The sequence below is a fragment of the Enhydra lutris genome, unplaced genomic scaffold, assembly GCF_002288905.1.
Source record: "Enhydra lutris kenyoni isolate GAN:26980312 unplaced genomic scaffold, ASM228890v2 scaffoldscaffold12, whole genome shotgun sequence".
In the NCBI taxonomy this organism is placed as follows: Eukaryota; Metazoa; Chordata; class Mammalia; order Carnivora; family Mustelidae; genus Enhydra; species Enhydra lutris.
This window is the reverse complement of record NW_019154096.1, coordinates 22,899,747-22,921,905: the sequence shown is the minus strand read 5'-3', so window position 1 is coordinate 22,921,905 and position 22,159 is coordinate 22,899,747. Positions and strand designations below refer to the sequence as shown.

Sequence of the window (22,159 nt, the reverse complement as noted above, 5' to 3'; positions counted from 1 at the left end):
TTGGTGCCGACACATTTAGGATTGCTATGTCTTTTTGGCGAATTGACCTTTTTATCAAAACAATATGCCTTTTATGAGCCTTTTATGAGCCATGATATGATATGTTTATCTCTGGTAATTTTCTTTATCAGATGTTAATAGAGCTGCTTCTGCTTTCTTTTGATTAGTATTGTCATATAATAAAACATGACTGCTTGCATTTTTCAGTATTTAAACTATCAGCCTAATCTTTATTATTATCATCAGTATATTTGAAGTAAGTTTCTTATAGTTCATGTTTTTTTATCTGTTCTGACAATCTCTTAATGATATATTTAGTTCATTTACATTTAGTGTGATTGTTGGTATGAGAGCATAAGTCTGCTCTTTTATTGTTTTTTTTGTTGTTTTGTTTTTCATTCCTTTATTTCTTTTTTCCTGCCCCCCCCCAGGGATTACTTGAATATTATTTAGAATTCCTTTTTGATTTATTTATAGTGTTTTTGAGTGTATCTCTTCATATAGATTTTCTCATGATTGCTGTAGATACTGTCTTATATATTTGCAGATTTTCAGTCTACTGGTACCAGTATTTTACTACTTTGAATGAAGTGTGGAGGTCTTACTTCCACTTAGATCTTTTTACTCTTTTTCTTTTATAACATAATTGACTTAAATATTTTCTCTGCATAATATTGAGAACCACATCAGACAATATTAGAAAGTTTTTTTTTGTTTTTTTTTTTTTTTTTTAAGATGTAAACTCTAAGCCCAGTGTTGGGTTTGAACTCATGACTGAGATCAAGAGTCTTATGCTTTATGGCTGAGCTAGCTATGTGCTCCCCATCAGACAATTTTATAGTTTGTGCTTCAAACATTATATATAATTCAGGAAACTTTGTTTATTGTTCTTTCTTCATTCCTGATATAAGTTTTCTTCTGTATCTGAAGAACTTCTTTTGTGTTTCTTTTAGGGTGGGTCTCTTGGCAACAAATTCTCTTATTTTTTTTCATATGAGATCTTGATTTCATCTTCATTTCTGAAGACTTTCCTTAGAATTCTGAATTGACAGTTCCTTTCTTTCAGCACTTGAAAACTGTGGTACCATTTTCTTTTGGTTTTCGTAGTTTCTGATGAAAAATACTGTCATTTGAATGACTGTTACTCTATCCAAGATTATTTCTTTGGATTTATCCTTTTTAAGCTTTGGTCGGCTTCTTCAATCTTTCTGTTTATCTTTACCAAATTTGGATATTTTTCAGCTATCTTTTTCCTAGATATTTTTCCAGTCCAATTGCTTCCTTTATACTGGAGTTCTTTCATTTGTTTGTTTGATTTACTCACTTTAGCGCTCAGTCGGTGAAGCATTTGCTTTTGACTTGGGTTATGATCCCAGGGTTCCTTGGGTTGAGACCTACATGAGGCTTCCTTCTCGGTGGAGAGCCTGCTTCTTCCTCTCCCTCTGCCCCTCCTCCCCACTCATGTTCTCTCTCTCTCAAATAAATAAATTAAAATCTTTAAAAAAAAAAGGTTTATTTAGACAGGGAGAAAGGGAGTGGGGAGGGCCAGAGACAGAGGGAGAGGGAGAATTCTAAGCAGACTTCTTGCTGAGCGTGGAATCTGACACAGTGCTTGATCTCACGACCCTGAAATCATAACTGGAGCCAAAATCAAGAGTCGGATGCTTAACCAACTGAGCCACCCAGACTCAGCCTCCCCTCTCTTCTCTGGAATTCTGATGACCTTGAATATTAGATTTTTTGTTTTAAATAATCCTATAGGTCTCAGACACTTTTTTCCCCCAGTTTATTTTCTCCTCTCGTTCAGATTGGGTGATTTCTATTGTAGTGTTGTTGTTGTTGTTGTTTTTTAAGTAGATTCTGTGCCCAATGTGAGGCTTAAACTCACAATTCTGAGATCAAGAGTTGCGTGCTCTACTGACTGAGCCAGCCAGGTGCCCTTGCGGTGTAGTGTTTTGAAATCCATTCTTTCCTCCTCATCATCATTCTCCTACTGAGCCCATTTAGTGAGGTTATTGTATATATCCATTTGACTATGTTTCCTTCCTCTCTCTCTTTTTTACTAGTCTACAGCCATTCCATCCTGAATGTGCCCAATTTCATCTGATCTTTTATGCTTAAACTTACTATTTTGTTTCAGGTGTGTTCTTAATTGGTCATAGGAGCATTTTCATGATGACTGCTTTAAAATTCTTATCTTCAGAATTATCTGACATGTTGGCATCTTTTTTTTCCTCATCCACGTTAAGATATTTCTTGGGTCTTGATATAACAAGTGTTTTTCAGTGCATTCTGGACATACTGAGAATTATGTTACGAGACTACACCTTATTTAAATTTTAGCAGCTCTCCACTGAAGCCACATGAGCAGGGGAATACAGATGCTGACTCTCTCTCCCTCTTTCTCTCTCTCTTTAAGATGTATTTATTTATTTTAGAGTGCAAGCAGGAGGTGCAAGGGCAGAGGGAGGGGGAGAGAGGATCTCAAACAGACACTACACTGAGCGTGGAGCCTGAATTAGGGCTCAATTGCATGACCCCTAAGATCGTGACCTGAGCCAAACCAAGAGTCAGACACTTACGGCGTCTGACCGAGGCACCAAGGTGCCCTGAAACTCACTCTTTATAACAAGTAGGGATAGTAGAATCCTAGAACCATTCTGGATGGAATGGAGAAGGGTGCCTAACTACTGGGCAGGGATTGAAATCTGTGCTTTCCACTCAGTCTCTACTGACATTGTGGAAAAGAAGAGTGGTGCCTTGTTTCTCTCAAGTAGGAGTGGAAGTCTAGGCTTCTGTCTGTGCACCGTTCTGGAGGAGAGAGGTAGAGGTGCCTCATTTCACTGGGCAGGAATAGAAATCTAGGCTTCTCACTTGGCTTTCACTGACCTGGGGAGGGTGAGAAATACCTTGTTATTGATGTGGGTTAAAAGTCCGGGTTCCCAATGTGGTCTCCATAAGAGAGGGTGCTGGGCAGTATTCAAAATCCCGGCTTGCCCCTTGACCTTTTCTGATATTACCATGTTGGGGGGTGGGAGAGATACTTTATTATTGCCAGGTGAGGATGGAAATCTAAATTCCCCACTTGGCCTTTGCTGACAGTGGTTGGGGCCCTATGGTTTTTTCCTCTGGGTTTTTTTGTTTTTTGTTTTGCTACAATAGGGCCTTTATTGTCAAAATGTTTTGTGGTTTTTTTTTTCAATTAACATATAATGTATTATTTGCTTCAGGGGTACAGGTCTGTGAATCATCAGTCTTACATAATTCACAGCAATCACCATAGCACATACCCTCCCCAGTGTCCATAACCCAGCCACCCCATCCCTCCTCCCCCACCCCCCAGCAACCCTCAGTTTGTTTCCTGAGATTAAGAGTCTCTTATAGTTTGTGTCTCCCTCCCCAGTCCCATCTTGTTTCTATCAATGCTAGGCTACCTTTTCTCAGTTATTTAGCAAGAGAGAGCAGACTTTTCTTGGGACTTTTTTCTTTTCTTTTCTCTCTCTCTTTCTCTCTCTCTCTTTTTTTTGTCTATATCCATTACAGGTAGTGGCTTCTTCAACACCCACTCTGAGCTATATAGGAGGCAAAAAGAAGCCTCAGGGAACTCATCACCATGTTATTCTGTGCCTTCTGGGGGTTCCTACTGCTATGGGGCTAACCTGGTCACTAAGTCTTGGATACTACTATAGAGAGAAGAGGTTTCTTTCTGCTAAAACCGTGTAATATACCAAGTAATTTTGTCTGTCAGTTGGTGCCCTGTTGGTAGAGCATGACCATGTGAACAATTTGGAGATCAGGGGAATCCCTGATGGTTCAGAAAAACTGGAACTGTTTCTGTAGAAGGGGGCAGCTGAATGAATTCCATTTTTTTCCCCCTAAAATGGAAATAAATGATTTCTGACTACAAAAGTATTACATGTTGTTGGAAAGTGTAGGAAAATGTGAAGAAAATAAAAATTAGAGACAGTTTTTTTTTTTAACATTTTGATGAATACCCTTTTTTTGCCATGCAGAGATGCTTTTATGTATTTTAGAAAGAGGGTCACACAACATGCTCTTTAGTACCATCTTTATTGCATGTGCTGTGTCATGGGCAGTGTGTCGTATCAATTAGTATAGGTCTGTACCATCGTATCAGTTAACCTAGAGGAATCCTTTAGACTGAAAAATTGTGCTTTGTTATTGGAGTTTGCATATCTTTGATTATTGGTGAGATCCATTTGTATTTATTTTGTGAATTGCCAGTTCATATCATTTACTTTTTTCCTTGTAGTGTTTAGCTTATTAATATTTATTTATAAGAGTTCTTTACTCTGGGCATTTCACATACAGTGAAATATTTTCTAAATTTACTGTTTTTATTTTTTTCTATAAAGATTTTTATTTATTTATTTGACAGACAGAGATCACAAGTAGGCAGAGAGGCAGGCAGAGAGAGAGAGGAAGGGAAACAGGCTCCCCGCTGAGCAGAGAGCCTGATGCGGGGCTCAATCCCAGGACCCTGGGATCATGACCTGAGCTGAAGGCAGAAGCTTTAACCCACTGAGCCAGGTACACCCAAAATTTACTGTTTTTAAACTTTGTTCATTTAGACATTTTAAATTTTCAGTAGTTACATTTTTCCTTTTTCTCTTTTTGGTTTCTGCCTTTGGTGGTCAATGTGTATTTTGACAATATATTTATAATAACTTAAAAATACTTTTCCTTTGCTTTTTCACTCAGTTTTTTTCTGATTCTGGATGATAAGGCCACTCAAGGCACTCCATACTTTCGTTCCTTCAGTGTTAGTAACATGTACCTGTCTCTGTATTCCTTTTGAATTTGTAGTGAAATAGTATTAATCAACAATCTGTAAATTCCATTTAGGGGTATCTTTTCTCTGCAACCTGAATTATAAAGTCTGAAATTCACTTCACAGAGAAATAATGTGGCTATAGATGGAAATGCTAACTTTATGAGGAAAAAAAGTAATTAGGATATTAACAGAAGAGTATTAAAATGTTGTATTGTGATAGTCTCAATATTACATATTGCTATTAAAATTTGTTAGAGGGTGCCTGGGTGTCTCAGTCGGTTGAGCATCTGCCTTTAGCTTGGGTCATGATCCTGGGGTCTTGGGATCCAGCCCTGCATGGCAGAGAGCCTGCTTCTCCCTCTGCCTCTGCCTGCTGCTTCCCCTGCTTTTGGCTCTGTCTGTGTGTCATATAAATAAATAAAATCTTAAAAAATAAATGAAATTTAATGTATTAGAAATTGTAGCATTGTTTATGCCTCATCTGTTATACCTACCTGTGAGCAATAATTTTCAAAATGATTTCTTCTTGGTATCTTAAAGTATAGGAATTTGACTACTTTTGTTTTGCCAGATAGCACCTGTTAGAATGATGAGGTAGCACTTTGAAATGTGAATTGGCATTTCTGAGCAGTATGGGTTTTCCTCAGGTGTCTCTTTGGGCTTAGCTCTGTCCTGTAAGCAATCTGTAAAGTAGCACTCTGTACCAGGTTTGATTTTTCTGTGACTAATGTTTAACTGGTTTAGTGATTGCTGTAATTCTTAGAACAATAGTTCGTTGTAAAATTTTGCACATGGTACAGAAATGTAAATAATTAAAACTTCAGATTTTTCTCCTTTGTTTCATTCCCCCAAGATACAACCAGTGTTAATAGTGTGGTATATACTTCCAGGCATTTTCTCTGCTCATATAGCATTTATGTACACAGAAATAAAAAGTGACAAATTATTGTTTAGCCAGGAATTTTTGTGGTTGGCAAATATATTGATAAGTTGGGATCAGAAAACCCTGTGCTGCTGAACTTGTTTACAAAAAAATATTTTTGAAAGAAAATACTTGAAGAAATGTACAAAAGTGAAAATAATAAAAAAGATGGTGTTATTAAAGAAAGCAGACAGCTGTTCTGTGAGAAATAGCACTAAATTTCTGTGTGTTTGTCCTTTAAGGGTGCAGCTGGAAACTGATTTGAAGATTGAGAAGGAATGGAGGCAGACTTTGCAGGAAGATCTTCAAAAGGAGAAAGATGCCTTATCTCATCTTCGAAATGAGACCCAACAAATCATTGATCTTAAAAAAGTAAATGGTGGTAAAACTTTAAAAATTGTATCTCTGAAAACTAAGTTACTCAAAAAGAGAGGGGCACCTGGGTGGCTCAGTGGGTTAAAGCCTCTGCCTTTGGCTCAGGTCATGATCTCAGGGTCCTGGGATTGAGCCTCCACATCAGGCTCTCTGCTCAGCAGCCTGCTTCCCCTTCTCTCTCTGCCTGCCTCTCCACCTATTTGTGATCTCCACCTATGTGTCAAATAAATAAATAAAATCTTTAATAAAAAAAGAAATCATAATTTATATTTATACTAAAGAGGCAGAATATACTGGTTGTATTTAAAAATACCAATAAGAAGGGGTGCCTGGCTGGATTCATGAGTTCAAGCCCCATGTTGGGTAGAGAGTTTACTTTAAAAAAAAAAAAAAAAAAAAAATCGTGGGACACCTGGGTGGCTCAGTCAGCTGAGCATCTGACTTTTGGTTTCAGCTCAAGTTATGATCTCAGGGTCATGGAATTGAGCCCTAAGCCCTCTACTAGGCTCCGGCTTAAGATTCCTTCTGTCCTTCCCTCCCTCCAAAATAAGTCTTAAAAAAAAGAAAACTAGTAGAGTTTAAATGAATGGAAAATAGGTGATAGTTGATGGCATAGCTATGAGAGAGCTTGGACATAGAGTTCTGTTTTTTATAAAAAGCTAAAGGATATATGTTCCTAATTATTAGTATGTATACGGTGGGGAGTTTCTTGTTTATTTCTTTTAAATTGCATTTTCTGTCTTTTATTGTTTTGAAGGAGTTCCTTAACATCCAGGATGAAAATCAGCAGTTGAAAAAAATATATCATGAACAGGAGCAAGCTCTTCAAGAACTTGGCAACAAACTTAGCGAGTAATTTCTCTTTTTTTCCTTCATCTATGTAGTCATTGACTTTTTTAAAGGTAGGAGTATGCCAAACCAAGTAGGCAGAAGAGCTTAAATATAGAAAGAAAGATATGAACTATTAAAATAAAAAACCTTGGGGTACCTGGGTGGCTCAGTGGGTTAAGCCTCTGCCTTTGGCTCAGGTTCTGATCTCAGGGTCCTGGGATTGAGCCCCACATCGGGCTCTCTGCTCAGCAGGGAGTCTGCTTCCTTCTCTCTCTCTGCCTGCCTCTCTGCCTACTTGTGATCTCTCTCTCTCTGTCAAATAAATAAATAAAATCTTTAAAAAAAATAAAATAAAAAATAAAAAAACCTTAAAGATAAACGAAAGTTAGGTTCAGTTTAATACATTGTAGCTTTAAACGCTTAAGACTCTTATTTAATTTATTCAAATTAGATAATTCAAAAGTTCATTTAGTATATTTTCCCCAGAACAAGAGAAATCAAATTTCCAAAATATCTGGAGAGATCATTTTCAGACTGTTTTGAGAAGGAGCTAACATTGTGAGAAGTGGAGAGTTTTATGCTAGAGTCGGGGCTTAACTTCATGCAATGTGGTTGGTTCTGCTGCATTCAGGTGTTACCGTGTTGCTAGAAAGACAGGAAGGAGCAACAGTGTTCTGTCTTTCTCACCTTCCTCCTTGTTCCACGTGGTCTGTGCTTGGGGTTAGGAGCTCCGTCCTTGTGCCCTGATTGAACATATTCCCAAGTATCTGGGATGAGCCCCAGAAGGTTTAGTTTAGATTGAAAGTATCACTGACATGTTAAAAAACAAAAACACACTACAGAAAAGCAAAAGAAAGCTGTAGTGCCCATAATCTTAACACCTGTATAACCCCCTTTGATGTTTTATGTGATTAAAAATTCAAATAGCGCAGTTTCCTCCCTCTCCCAACTATCAGTCCTCAGAGTTAGTAAACCTTAGTGAACCTCATAGCAAATTCATATGTGAACATCTCATCATATATATTAGTCATATATATGTACGTATATATCATTTGTAACAAACTCAATAGAAATCCTAACTGGAATGGAGACTTCACTGCTAAAGATGAGATTAAGAAATCTCGAGACCGGGGCCCCTCCGTGGCTGAGTGGGTTAAGCTTCTGCCTTCAGCTCAGGTCATGATCTCAGGGTCCTGGGATCAAGCCCTGCGTCAGGCTTTCTGCTCAGCAGGGAGCCTGCTTCCCCCTACCCCTCTGCTGCCTCTCTGCCTACTTGTGGTCTCTCTCTCTGTCAAATACATAAATAAAATCTTAAAAAAAAATTCTCGATAGCAATTTCCAAGGCCATGGAAAAGAGTAGTTCACTAAAACCACAAAAGGAAATACAGGTTCTCAAAAAGATAAAGCTACTGGGGTGCCAGGCTGGCCCAGTCAGTAGAACATGTGACTCTTGATCTCAGGGTCGCGTTGTGAGTTTGAATTTCACATTGGGGATAGAATTGGCTTTAAAAAAGAAAAGATAAAGCTATTTTTGTTTCTATAAATTCAAAGAACAATTTATATTATGAGTCTAATAAGCAAGATTTCAATTCTAATGTGGCATTCACCTAGTGAGCACTTTGACCTAGACCTTATGCTAAGCGCTTATTACTTTCTCATTTATTCATTTGACAAATTCTAAGGTTGTATTATGTTTCGGATACTATTCCAAGCGCCAAGGACTCAGCAATGTACAATTGCACAATAAAAATAATACTTACATTTAAGATCATAAAGGGTAAATATTAAAACAGATTAGAGTAAAAGGGGAATGTGTATTATTTTCCGCCCATCTCCCATGTGATGCTAAAGACTGTATGGTTTTTTTTTTTTAAAGATTTTATTTATTTATTTGACAGACAGAGATCATAAGTAGGCAGAGAGGCAGGCAGAGAGAGAGGGGGAAACAGGCTCCCTGCTGAGCAGAGAGCCTGATGCGGGGCTCGATCCCAGGACCCTGGGATCATGACCTGAGCGGAAGGCAGAGGCTTTAACCCACTGAGCCACCCAGGCGCCCCAACTGTATGGTTTATTAAAGGCATGATCATTTTTTATTAATTTATTTTTTAAGGCATGATCATTTTATTGTTCAGATAGCTAAATTCACTTTTAAATTTTATTTAAGTTCAAGTTAACATATAATGTAGTATTGGTTTCAGGAGTTGAACTTAGTGATTCATCACTTAACATATAACCCCCAGTGCTCATTCAAGTAAGTGCCCTCCTTACTACCCATCACCCATTTAGTCCATCCTCCACCCACCTCCCCTCCAGCAACCCTCGGTTTGCTCTCTTAACTAGAAAGTCTTTTATGGTTTGCCTCCCTCTCTGTTCTTATTTTTTCCTCCCCTTCCCCTTTGCACATCTGTTTTGTTTCTTAAATTCCACATATGAGTGAATCATATGGTATTTGTCTTTCTCTGACTGAGTGACTTCAATTAGCATGATACACTCTAGTTCCTCATTTTTTTTTTAAGATTTTAAGTAATCTCTATACCCAATGTACTGAACCTATAACCCTGAGATCAAGAGTTGCATGCTCTGGGGCCTGGGTGGCTTGGTCAGTTGAGTGTCCAACTCTTGATCCTGGCTCAGGTTTTGATCTCAGAATTGTGAGTTCAAGTCCTGCACTGAGTAGGCCCGCATGGAGCCTACTTAAAAAAGAACCACATGCTCTACCAACTGAGCCAACTGGGCACCTCTGAATTCACTTTTTTCCCCCTTTATCCTTTAGTCTAGTTCATTGTTTATCAAATTTTGGTTTGCATGAAAATTACTGCTTAAGGTTGGATATATTCAAAATCTATACTGAACTTTATGGGCTATTTTTTTTATTAACATATAATGTATTACTTATTTCAGGGATACAGGTCTGTGAATCATCAGTCTTAGACAATTCACAGTGCTCACCATAGCACATACCCTCCCCAGTGTCTATCATCCAGCCACCCCATCACCCCCACCTCCCTCCACTCTAGCAGCCCTCAGTTTGTTTCCTGAGATTAAGAGTCTCTTACGGTTTGTCTCCCTCTCTAGTTTCATCTTGTTTCATTTTTTTCTCCTCCCTTCCTCTATGATCCTTGGTCTTGTTTCTCAAAGTCCTCATATCAGTGAGATCCTAAGATAATTATCTTTCTCTGACTGACTTATTTCGCTTAGGATAATACTCTCTAATTCCATCCATGTCGTTGCAAATGGCAAGATTTCCATTTTTTTGAAGACTGCATAGTATTCCTGTGTGTGTGTGTGTGTGTGTGTGTGTGTGTGTGTGTGTGTGTGTGTGTGTGTATGTATCTCACCTCTTCTTTACCCATTCATCTGTTGATGGACATTTAGGTTCTTTCCATAGTTTGGCTATTGTGGACATTGCTGCTATAAACATTCGGGTGCATGTGCCCCTTTGGGTCACTATATTTGTATCTTTGGGGTAAAATACCCAATAGTGCAATATGCTGGGTAGCTCTATTTTCAACTTTTTGAGGAACCTCCATGCTGTTTTCCAGAGTGGTTGCACCAGCCTGCATTCCCACCAACAGTGTAGGAGGGTTCCCCTTTCTCTGCATCCTTGCCAACATCTCTAGTTTCCTGACTTGTTAGTTTTAGCCATTCTGACCGGGAAAGGTGGTATCTTACTGTGGTTTTGATTTGTATTTCCCTGATGCCAAGTGATGTGGAGCACTTTTTCATGGGTCTGTTGGCCATCTGGATGTCTTCTTTGCAGAAATGTCTGTTCATGTCCTCTGACCATTTCTTGATTGGATTCTTTGTTCTTTGGGTGTTGAGTTTGATAAGTTCTTTATAGATTTTGGATACTAGCCCATTATCTGTTATGTCATTTGCAGATATTTTCTCCCATTCTGTTGGTTATCTTTCGGTTTTGTTGACTATTTTTTTTCTTTGCTGTTTGTAAAAGCTTTTTATCTTTTTTTTTTTTAAGATTTTTTTTTTAAATTTATTTGACAGATCACAAGTAGGCAGAGAGGCAGGCAGAGAGAGAGAGGAGGAGGAGGCAGGCTCCCCTATGAGCAGAGAGCCCGATTTGGGACTCGATCCCAGGACCCTGAGATCATGACCTGAGCCGAAGGCAGAGGATTTAACCACTGAGCCATACAGGTGCCCCTAAAAGCTTTTTTATCTTGATGAAGACCCGGTAGTTCATTTTTGCCCTTGCTTCCCTTGCCTTTGGCAATATGTCTAGGAAAGAGTTGCTGTGGCTGAGGTTGAAGAGCTTGCTGCCTGTGTTCTCCTCAAGGATTTTGAGGGATTCCTGTTTCACATTTAGGTCTTTCATCCATTTTGAGTCTATTTTTGTGTGTGGTGGAAGGTGAAGGTCCGATTTCATTTTCCCCACACGATTTGTTGAAGAGACTTTTTTTCCATTGGACATTCTTTCCTGCTTTGTTGAAGATTAGTTGAACATAGAGTTGAGGGTCTATTTATGGGCTATTTAAGGAATTTTCAAGGGTTATTTTGACTAAGTTTTGTTTTTTTTTTTTTTTGACCAATTTTTTTTTTTTTTTTTTTTTTTTTTTAAAGATTTTATTTATTTATTTGTCAGAGAGAGAGAGGGAGAGAGAGCGAGCACAGGCAGACAGAATGGCAGGCAGAGGCAGAGGGAGAAGCAGGCTCCCTGACGAGCAAGGAGCCCGATGTGGGACTCGATCCCAGGACGCTGGGATCATGACCTGAGCTGAAGGCAGCTGCTTAACCAACTGAGCCACCCAGGCGTCCCTGACCAAGTTTTTTTTTTACACATGCCTAACGCCTCCGTTACTGCTATCTGCATGGTCTTCTGAAGTTTGTGAATTTCTTTTTTTACTTTAGAATATATTAGAGGTTTTTCCATATCAGTACATCAAGATGTTCCATAGGATGGGCGTGCTATAATTTAAACTTCCTAATTTTTTTTTTCTTTTATAAACAATATTGCTGTGAAATCTTGTGTGTGGATATATCTTGATATACTTCAGTGAGTATATCTAAAGAGTACATTCCTAGAGGGGATTGCTGGGCCAAAAAGAATGTGCTCTGTAGGGCGCCTGGGTGGCTCAGTGGGTTAAGCCTCTGCCTTCGGCTCAGGTCATGATCTCAGGGTCCTGGGATTGAGTCTCCACATCAGGCTCTCTGCTCAGCAGGGAGCCTTCTTCCCCCCACCCACCACTCTCTCTGCCTGCCTCTCTGCCTACTTGTGATCCCTGTCAAATAAACAAATAAAATCTTTAAAAAAAAAAAAAAGGAATATGCTCTGTAAAATTCTGTAGTGCTAAATCATCCTCTATTTCCAGTATTAGACACCTTCAATATAGCTAAAATTAGTAGGAGAAAATGCTTTTGCCAGTCCAATAGTTGGAAATCTTGTTTCGTATTTTTTTTTTTAAGATTTATTTATTTATTTGACAGAGAGAGAGAGAGAGATCACAAGTAGGCAGAGAGGCAGGCAGAGAGAGGAGGAAGCAAGATCACCGCTGAGCAGAGAGCCCGATGCGGGGCTCGATCCCAGGACCCTGAGATCATGACCTGAGCCGAAGGCAGAGGCTTAACCCACTGAGCCACCCAGGCGCCCCTTGTTTCGTATTTTTTTGACTATAACCACAGTTGAGCATCTGTATTTATCTACTTAAGTAATCTCTACACTCAATGAGGGGCTCAAACCCGTGACCCTGAGATCAAGTGTTGCATGCTCCAGGGGTGAAGCCAGCCAGGTGCTCCTGAACATCTGTATCTATCTGTGTCCCATTTGTATTCATAGCTTACTGCCTGTTCATATCCTGTGCATATTTTTGGTTGCTCTTTTTCTTAGGGGATCTTTTTTAAAAAAGATTTATTTATTTACTTGACAGTCAGAGATCACAAGTAGGCAGAGAGGCCGGCAGAGAGAGAGGAGGAAGCAGGCTCCCTGCTGAGCAGAGAGGCCAATGTGGGGCTCATCCCAGGACCCTGGGAACATGACCTGAGCCGAAGGCAGAGGCTTAACCCACTTAGCCACCCAGGTGCCCCTTTCTTAGGGGATTTTAAAAATTGTACACATTGTACATCTTCCATTTGTCTCTTTACTTCATTTATGAGGTTTTTTTCCTTGTTAATCTTTGAATTGTTATGGCAGAGATTTGTTAGTTTTCCTCTGCTGTTTCTGGGTCCATAGTCCCTAAGACGTGTAGGGTGAGCTTTGAGTCCGAACTCCTTTTACCCTTTGCTTTGGTTCCCCGACCCCGTTTTATCCTTTCTTAACCATAGTCCTCTTAAGTGGTGAGAATAATTTTATCAAAGCTGGAGGAGGACCAGTGGCCCCTATGAAGTCTCCTATACCACAGCAGATTATCTGTGAAACGCTTTTATTCTTCCTCTTCATCCTCCTGCTCCTGTGATTATAAGATATCAAATTCTTCCCTAATACATGGGGTGATGAATGAGTATCTTTTTAAAATTTGTTGAGGAGGGACTGAGATTGGATCAGTACTTTTTAATCTTTGCTTCTAATTTACCAGGAGCCTTTAGGCTTTATATAGACCACTTGGGTATTATTTAAAATGTGGAGTGGGAGGATAAAGGTTATTTGAACCATAATATGAACCATATTTAATTTTATTAAAAGGGAAAATTTAGGTTTTGGAAAGAACCATTCAAAACTTTTTTTTTTTAAATATTTTATTTATTTATTTGACAGAGATCACAAGTAGGCAGAGAGGCAGACAGAGAGAGAGAGAGAGAGAGAGAGAGAAGCAGGCTCTTGGCTGAGCAGAGAGCCCGATGCGGGACTCGATCCCAGGACCCTGAGATCATGACCCGAGCCGAAGGCAGCGGCTCAACCCACTGAGCCACCCAGGCGCCCCCAAAACTTTTTTTTAAAGAGATTTTTATTTACTTGACAGAGAGAGACAACGAGAGAGGGAACACAAGTATGGGGAGTGGGAGAGGGAGAAGCAGGCTTCCCCACCGAGCAGAGAGCCTGATGTAGAGCTCGATCCCAGGATCCTGGGATCATGACCTGAGCCAAAGGCAGACACTTAACGACAGAGCCACCCAGGCGCCCCAAGACTGTGTTTTCAAGTTATGATTAAACTTAAAAATTAGTATTCATTAGTATCACTCACAGGAATAAGGATTCCTCTACCATTTACTAGTTTTGTGACTTAGGGTTATTTAATACCTCTAAGCCCACTCCCACATTTGTAAAATGGAGAGTTATAAAATCCCCAAAGAGTGCTTTTTCTAATTAACTGAGAATAAGCATGTGAAAGCCTCTAGCACAGTACCTTTGCATTATCACAACCAGAGTATCTGTTTTCATGTCAGATGAGGTTGGATATGAAAATTACTTTCTACTGCTCCAGTTTGTGAACCTGTGATTTTAAATGTAAACGGTTAATTTTAACTAGAAAAATACTTTCACTAATGAAGTATTTACTCTTATTTCTTATTAAAGGATTCTTAAAAAGAATTTTTGATAAATTTTGAAAGGTTTTAAGTGTTATTCTAAATCAGTTATGTTACAGAGAGACTAATTTGAGGATTAAACAAAATGAAAATGAGCTGTTCATATTTGAAGAAAATGTGGAACATGAAATATTAGGATGGAATATTCAAGAGAACCTAAACTACTGTGTCTGTGTTAGAGTGACTAAGTTAAAAATATATGAAGGATGATAATCAGCTTTTCTCTTATACTCATCAAAGCTTAAATTCCAACAAGAATTTTTAGTTTGGAAAAACAAATTTCCAGGACTCTTGCAAACATAGTATTCTGTAAAAGAGATTCTTTCCACATAAAGAAAATGACAGATTTTTTTTTTTCCTCAAAGCAGAGGTTTCAGGGTTATCAGAGGTTTTGTCATTTACGGATTTTTTCCTGTAGTGCCATCATCGATTGTGTCACATTTATTACAGCCTCATGTTTTATCTTGGCCCTTCTCTCTGCTGTTTTCATGCCACGGTTGAATATTTTTGCACAATTAAATATTTCTAAATAAAAACTAATTAAAATGAATAATACGGACCTCTGTTTCCTCCTTACAGAGAGGAGATGTTCTTGTATATTTTGTTTACTGGAACTGTGGCTCCTACTCCTTTCTTTAGGGTAGTTTGGCAGTTCATATCAGAGGGGTCAATAGTAGCTGTGTCCCTATTTGTAATTAAAGGCATTTTACCCAGATATATATCAATGCCAGTGAATTTTCATAACAATTTCTGTAGCAAATGCCATTAAGCTACTTTCATTCCATATTCTGGTTTTCTGTGTAGCACAGTTACTGTTTTGACCATTATTCTCTCCAGCATCCATTTTTTTCAGCTACATTTTGTAGATGTGAATTTAGCCAAGAAAATTTTGTGTTGTATTTTTAATCTCTGTAGTTTTACATTGATTTTTCCCACTGTAGAAGTATGAACTAGATTTAAAAAAACATTTTGGGGCACCTGGGTGGCTCAGTCATTAAGTGTCTGTCTTCGGCTCGGGTCATGTTCCCAGGGTCCCGGGATCGAGCCCCGCATTGGGCTCCCTGCTTATTGGGAAGCCTGCTTCTCCCTCTCCCATTCCCCCTGCTTGTGTTCCCACTCTCTCTCTCTCTCTCTCTCTCTCTGTCAAATAAATAAACAAAATCTTTAAAAAAAAATTAAAAATTTAAGAACAAATAACTTTAAAAAAAAATTACATTTTGTTTTTATGTCTTGGAACAAGGAACACTAGTAGTATGAAGCCATTTCCTACTGTTCTGCCTCAGGAGCAGAGACTTTATATATCTTTTGATCCAGTAATTTCATTTTTAAGTAGTTTTCCTATGAAAAAGAATACAAATATTTTGGTCATTCCAATTTTAATGGACAAGTTTTGTGGTGAGAAATTTGAAATAAGTTGGAAGTTCCACAGTAGATGATTATATAAATTACTTTATATTTTTCATTGTCTACCATGTAACCATTTTACCATAATGATGTGGCAGATGCTTAACGACAAGCCAATAGCTCTCAGCCTTTCAAGATCTATTATTACCTGAAAAGAGCTGTTTATGGAAAACTATATAAATGATGATTCCATTTAAAATATACACATACTTGAGGGGATGGGGTTACTGGGTGATGGGCATTAAGGAGGCAGATGATGTAATGAGTACTAGAGGTTACATAAGACTGATGAATCACTGACCTCTACCTCTGAAACCAAAAATACACTATATGTTAAGTAAATGAATTTAAATACATTTAAAAAATATACACATACTCGGGGCACCTGGGTGGCTCAGTGGGTTAATGCCTCTGCCTTCAGCTCGGGTCATGATCCCAGGATCCTGGGATCAAGCCCCGAATCCGGCTCTCTGCTCAGCGGGGAGCCTGCTTCCCCCCTCTCTCTCTCTGCCTGCCTCTTTGCCTACTTGTGATCTCTGTCTGTCAAATAAATAAATAAAATCTTTTAAAATAAATAAATAATAAAAATAAACACTCACCAACATGCAGATTATCCTCTCTGGGTAGTAGGATCTCAGATAAATAGTGCTATTTATAATTTGCAAGTTCATTGATACGTATTTTCAAAAGGTGAAAAGTATCACAATTGTATTTTCCTTAATATTCCCACTCTTACCGTTCTTTTGCATCTGGTAGAGAAATAGTGTGTATAATGGCTAGCGTGGGCTTTAGCATCACAAAGAACAGAGTTTGAATCCTGGCTTCCCCAGTTACTGCCTCTGTGACCTGTTATGAGTGATGAAACCTCATCAGGCTTCACTTTATCGATACTGATTAATCTTTTTTTTTTCTTAAGACTTTATTTATTTGACAAAGAGAGACAGCCAGAGAGGGAACACAAGCAAGGGCAGTGGGAGAGGGAGAAGCAGGTTCCCTGAAGAGCAGGGAGCCAGATGCCGGACTCGATCCCAGGACCCCAGGATCATGACCTGTGCCGAAGGCAGACGCTTAACGACTGAGCCACCTAGCTGCCTCTGGTTGATCTTTAAAATAGGTGGGTTTTGGGGGCGCCTGGGTGGCTCAGTTGGTTAAGCCTCTGTCTTTGACTCAGGTCATGATCCCTGGGTCCTGGGATCAAGTCCCAGGGAGCCTGCGATCAAGTCCCAGGGAGCCTGCTTCTCCCTCTGTCTCTGCCTCCCTCTCTCTCATGAATAAACAAATAAAATCTTAAAAAAAAAAAACCTGGTTAGGGCTTTTTTTGAAGATTAAATGAGCATTTACATGCAAAGGTCATATAACATGTCTGGTGCACTGTGAGCTTACAGTAAATGCTATTACTAATATTGTCACAACCACATGAAAATGCCAATATTCTTTTGCTAAAGCAATTTTTTAAATTTAAAAAGGACATTTTTGCTTTTGGAAAATATAAAATATAATCCCACTAGTCAAAGAAGATCATTAGAATCATTTAGTATATACAATTTTATATCCTATGAAAAACCAATACCTGAATGAATTGCTAGATGTTCTGTGTTTAATATATTTACTGACACACGGACCCATTTGTAATCTTTTCAGATCAAAACTTAAAATAGAAGATATAAAAGAAGCCAACAAAGCATTGCAGGTGAGTAGAAACTCTTTCTCAAGTAGGAAAGTAGGGATATATGTGTGTCTCCAATAGAAGGTAAAGCCCTATATCAAGCTAAGGTACTGTTCCTGAATCCCAGGATTATAGAGGCAGACGCCCCAGACAGGTGTCCAGGATGATGGGGATCCAACCCTTCCCTGTTACATCTCTAGAATCAGTCAGTAATCATGTTGGAAATGACCTTGGAAAGAATTTTTTCTATCTTCCTATGAAGCATGTCCTGATAATGAATCTTGTCTTCGAGAGTCCTTGAGTTCCTGTGCTGGTCTGTCACTAGTTTTGACTGGCAACAAGTCATACCTTCATGGAGTTTGTTTCCTCTTCTGAATGGCTTCTGAAATGGGCATATGATTTTGCAGGTTGCTTTGAATATTGTGGTTAATATGTGAGAAAAGTGATTAGTACAGTGTTTGAGTATATGGTTCTGAATGCATCTGGACACAGAGTCCCTTCTACAATATAAAATAGTCTCTCTGAATAGTTCAGTGAGATTGCCTCCTACCACACAGCTTCGCATCCTGTTTTTTTAGCAAAGTGTTACGTGAAAATAATTTAAAAAGTCCATTAGTGCTAGAAAGAATTTAAAAAAAAGCATGGTAGCAGTCTTCTGTTCTTCACCCCCCCGTCCCTTATCCAACCTAGCTCCTGCCAGCTGAAGGGAGCTACTTCCAGTTTTTAGTTGTTTCTTCCGGCTTTGCCCCCTATTTCTAAATAATAGGCAGTATATATTATTCACTCACTTATTTAAGAGCTATTTTAGACCTATCTATAGCCTAGTTAAGATGGTGGATGAGGAATTTTGCTGACTTTCACCCTGGTCTGTTTGCTCTTCATTGTCCTCCCAGTGTAATTGAGTTTTCATGTAATTCATTTACTATACATTCTTTGACTATTTAAATGTTGTTCTTTGCTGGGCCATGTAGTATATTGTGATTATGCTTTCTTTCTTGAACTTTTTCTTTTTCCCTCTGGAGTTAATAATTGCTTTTCCCCTGAAACTCATATTATACTGTATGTTAACTAAATTGAGTTTTAAAAAATAAAGTTTTGTATTAGAGCATTTGAGATTTCTTATACAAATGCTTTTTTATAATATGCTTTTTTTTTTTTTTTTTTAAGATTTTATTTATTTAGGGATGCCTGGGTGGCTCAGATGATTAAGCATCTGCCTTCAGCTCAGGTCATGATCCCAGTTCCTGGGATCAAGTCCTACGTGAAGCTACTTGCTCAGTGGGTAGCCTGCTTCTCCTTCTGCCTGTCATTCACCCTGCCTGTGCTCTGACAATTAAAATCTAAAAAAAGATTTATTGAGAGGGTGTGGTAATGGGGGAGGGGATGGGCAGAAGGAGAGAGACAAACAGACTCTACACTGAACATAGAGCCCCAACACGGGGCTCAGTAAGGGGCTCAGTCATGACTTAAGCGGAAACCCAAGAGTCAAATGCTCCACCGACTGAGCCACCCAGGCACGCCCTTAACATGCTTCTTTTTTTAAAAATTTTTTTATTTATTTGACAGAGATCACAAGTAGGCAGAGAGGCAGGCAGAGAGAGAGAAGCAGGCTCCCTGCTGAGCAGAGAGCACCATGCGGGGCTTGATCCCAGGACTCCGGGATCATGACCTGAGGCCAGGTGCCTCCCTAACATTCTTCATTGATTAAAGCTTTTCCCATGTTGGGGCACCTGGGTGGTTCAGTCAGTCAGTTAAGCATCTGCTTTCGGCTCAGGTCACGATCCCGGAGTCCTGGGATTGAGTTCCATATCAGGCATCCCTGCTCAGTGGGGAGTCTGCTTCTCCCTCTGCCCTTCACCCTGCTTATGCTCTCTCTCATTCATGCTCTCTCAAATAAATAAAATATTAAAAAAAAAAGTTTTTCCTATGGCAAAATGAATCAGGGTTTTTTTCCCTTGGAGTCACCCCTCGTGGAGTTCTTCGCTCTTCTGCTTCAGTCAGGTTTGGTCACCCCCGTCTTGATATTTTCCTTTGCTGCCATTTTTAGAATTCGCTTATATGTTAGAGTTCCTGTTACCTGAACCCTTTAATGTCTTTCTTGGCTTACTCCCTTGTTTTGGGAAATGCGTCCTTCTGTAGCTTCCTAGAAAATGCAGAGTTGAAAAGACAAAGGTTTTAAGAATTTGTGCATCAGCGTATAGGCATTTTATTTTGCTCTCACATTTTTTTGGATGGGTAGGGATGTCTGCCCATCTGTCATTTAAGTTCTGTAAAATTTTTTTCATTATGAAACATACCATATATATAACTGTATATATATAACTTAAAAACCCTAGCATAGGGCATCTGGGTGGCTCAGTGGGTTAAAGCCTCTGCCTTCAGCCCAGGTCATGATCTCAGGGTCCTGGGATTGAGCCATGTGTCAGGCTCCCTGCTCAGTGGGAAGTCTGCTTCTCCCTCTCCCTGTGCCCCTTCCCTCCTCTCTCTCTCTCCCTCTCTCACACTTGCTCTCTCTCTCTCTCAAAACTTAAAAAAAAAAAAAAAAAAACAACAAAAAAAAACCACTTATTTAAAAAAAAACACTGGCATACTCTGATTAGCTTATAATAGAATGTTTGCTCCCTGATTACATTCTCTTCCTTATACTAATAGTTCTCTATATTGTGTTCATCATTATGTTGTTTTTCTTTGTAGTTTATTTATGTCTGTCTTCAACAAAATATTGTGTGTTCTCTGTTTTGATCTGTATGAAAATTGATTTTTATTTGACTGGATTTTTTTTGTCCTTGCTGTTGACCAGTTGATGGTCTAGGATAGCTGTCCTACAGAGTTTCTTACATTCTGGATTTTATCTGCTGGCCCACAGTAATTTTAAACTTGTTCCTCTGTTCTCTTATTGCCTGTAAACTGGAAGTTAAATGTAAAGGTTTGGTTAGATTCAGGTGCAGCTTTCTAGGAGAATTTTTAATCTCTGCTACCATATTTTTAATATTCAGGCCCTTATTTACTCATTTTTCCTTTTAAAAATGGCATCCTGCATTTTATCTCTGAGGATATTCGTTATAGTTTTTCTTTTGCTACCACCTTTCTTCTGAATTCCCTTCCTGGGTTTGTTTGGCTCAAGCACCTCATGCCTGTTATTCCTTAAATGTTGGAAAATTCCACTTCAGTAAAGGCACAAAAATTCTTGAAAAGCCCTGTGTGTGGTGGTTGGGTAGATGGGAATGGGTTTTTGTAGACTGGTAGGCCTCACCATAGAGAATCTGTTAATAGCAAACTGCTGGGTACCCTCTCCAAATTGTTAGTATCTACAGGAATTTTCTCTGTGGCAGGTGAGTTTCTCCAGAGAAGGATCCTCTAATATCCTTTTGGCACGGTGTGGTTGGGTCACTGACATTCTGGAATTAGGCAGAGAATAATAGCCATGTTTACAGAGGAATAGCTTGCTCCCTTCTAGTTTTGACTCTGCTTGAAAACAGCTGTTTCCTTGAGGAAGCAACTTTAGCTTTCTGGACAGGTTTAGCCTTCTGGACAGGTTTTCCTATCTGTAAAATGGGAACTGTAGGTACTGATCTCTGAGGTCTCTTCCAGCTGACACACTAGGCCTACCCTGCACTGTATAGCTTTTCTCCTTGGGAGACGGGAAGGGTAAGTTTAATCAAATGAAAAAAAAAGACTAGGGGTGCTTGGGTGGCTCAGTTAAGCATCAAACTTTCACTGAATTTGGCTTGAGTTGTGATCTCGGGGTTGTGAGATCAAGCCCCGCATTGGGCTCTGGGCTCAGTGGAGCCTGCTTCTTTCCCTCTACCATTGTTCCTCTCCCCGTTCACACACACCCTTCCAAATAAATAACTCTAAAAGAAAGAAAGAAAAAAAAAAAAGTAAACATTCTGGAAGGGGCACTTGGGTGGCTCAGTGGCTTAAAACCTTTGCCTTCAGCTCAGGTCATGATCTCAGGGTCCTGGGATTGAGCTCCACATTGGGTTCTCTACTCAGCAGGGACCTTGCTTACCTCTCCTTCCTCTGCCTCTCTGCCTACTTGCGAACTCTGTCAAATAAAATCTTATAAAAAAAATAATTCTCAAGACCAAGCCCTGATGTCAGAAAGATTACTTTTGCTTGGAAATTTGCTTCATAGCAGGCTCTCCATCCCTTAAGGTATAGCTTGGCAGGGAGCAAAGCTGCTTCCACTAGGTGGCTTTTGGACATTTGGGAAGTTACTTTCCTTTTTAATAGCATTCAACAAGTTGCGTTGGATTACCTTTAAGGTCCCATCTTAGTTTTAAAAAAATTCTACAATTCATTTTATTATTTACTGGTGTGTCTGGTATGAGCTAACCAGGCCCTGCCCCCACCCCCCAGCTTGATTTTAAGAATACAATAGTATATGTATACATGTAATACATATACAGTATGTAATATACATGTGTATGTAATATACATACATAATATACATACTGTATATGTAATATACATGTAATACATATACAGTATATTAACTGTTAATGGTAAGGCTTCTGGTCAACAAGTTATTAAATGAAAAGTTTTGGGGGGAGTCAAGAGTTACATGCAGATTTTTGTTGATGTGGAAGCTGTCACCCCTTATCCCCATTTGTTCAAGGGTCAACTATACTTGGTTCCTTGGCAGCAGCAACATGACTTAGTCTGACTGTTTTAAAATGGAACATGTGAT

The 22,159-nt window shown here is 39.1% G+C and overlaps 1 protein-coding gene across 1 annotated transcript in view; it reads left to right on the top strand.

Annotated features, from left to right (window-relative positions):
• The window catches only part of LOC111145359 (RUN and FYVE domain containing 2), a 54,662-nt gene that overhangs the window by 30,553 nt on the left and 1,950 nt on the right, over positions 1-22,159 (top strand). The window contains exons 14-16 of the mRNA XM_022500216.1: positions 5,960-6,089; positions 6,850-6,944; positions 17,442-17,490. Coding sequence (XP_022355924.1) covers positions 5,960-6,089; positions 6,850-6,944; positions 17,442-17,490 — 274 coding nt within the window. The remainder of the gene's footprint in view (positions 1-5,959; positions 6,090-6,849; positions 6,945-17,441; positions 17,491-22,159) is intronic.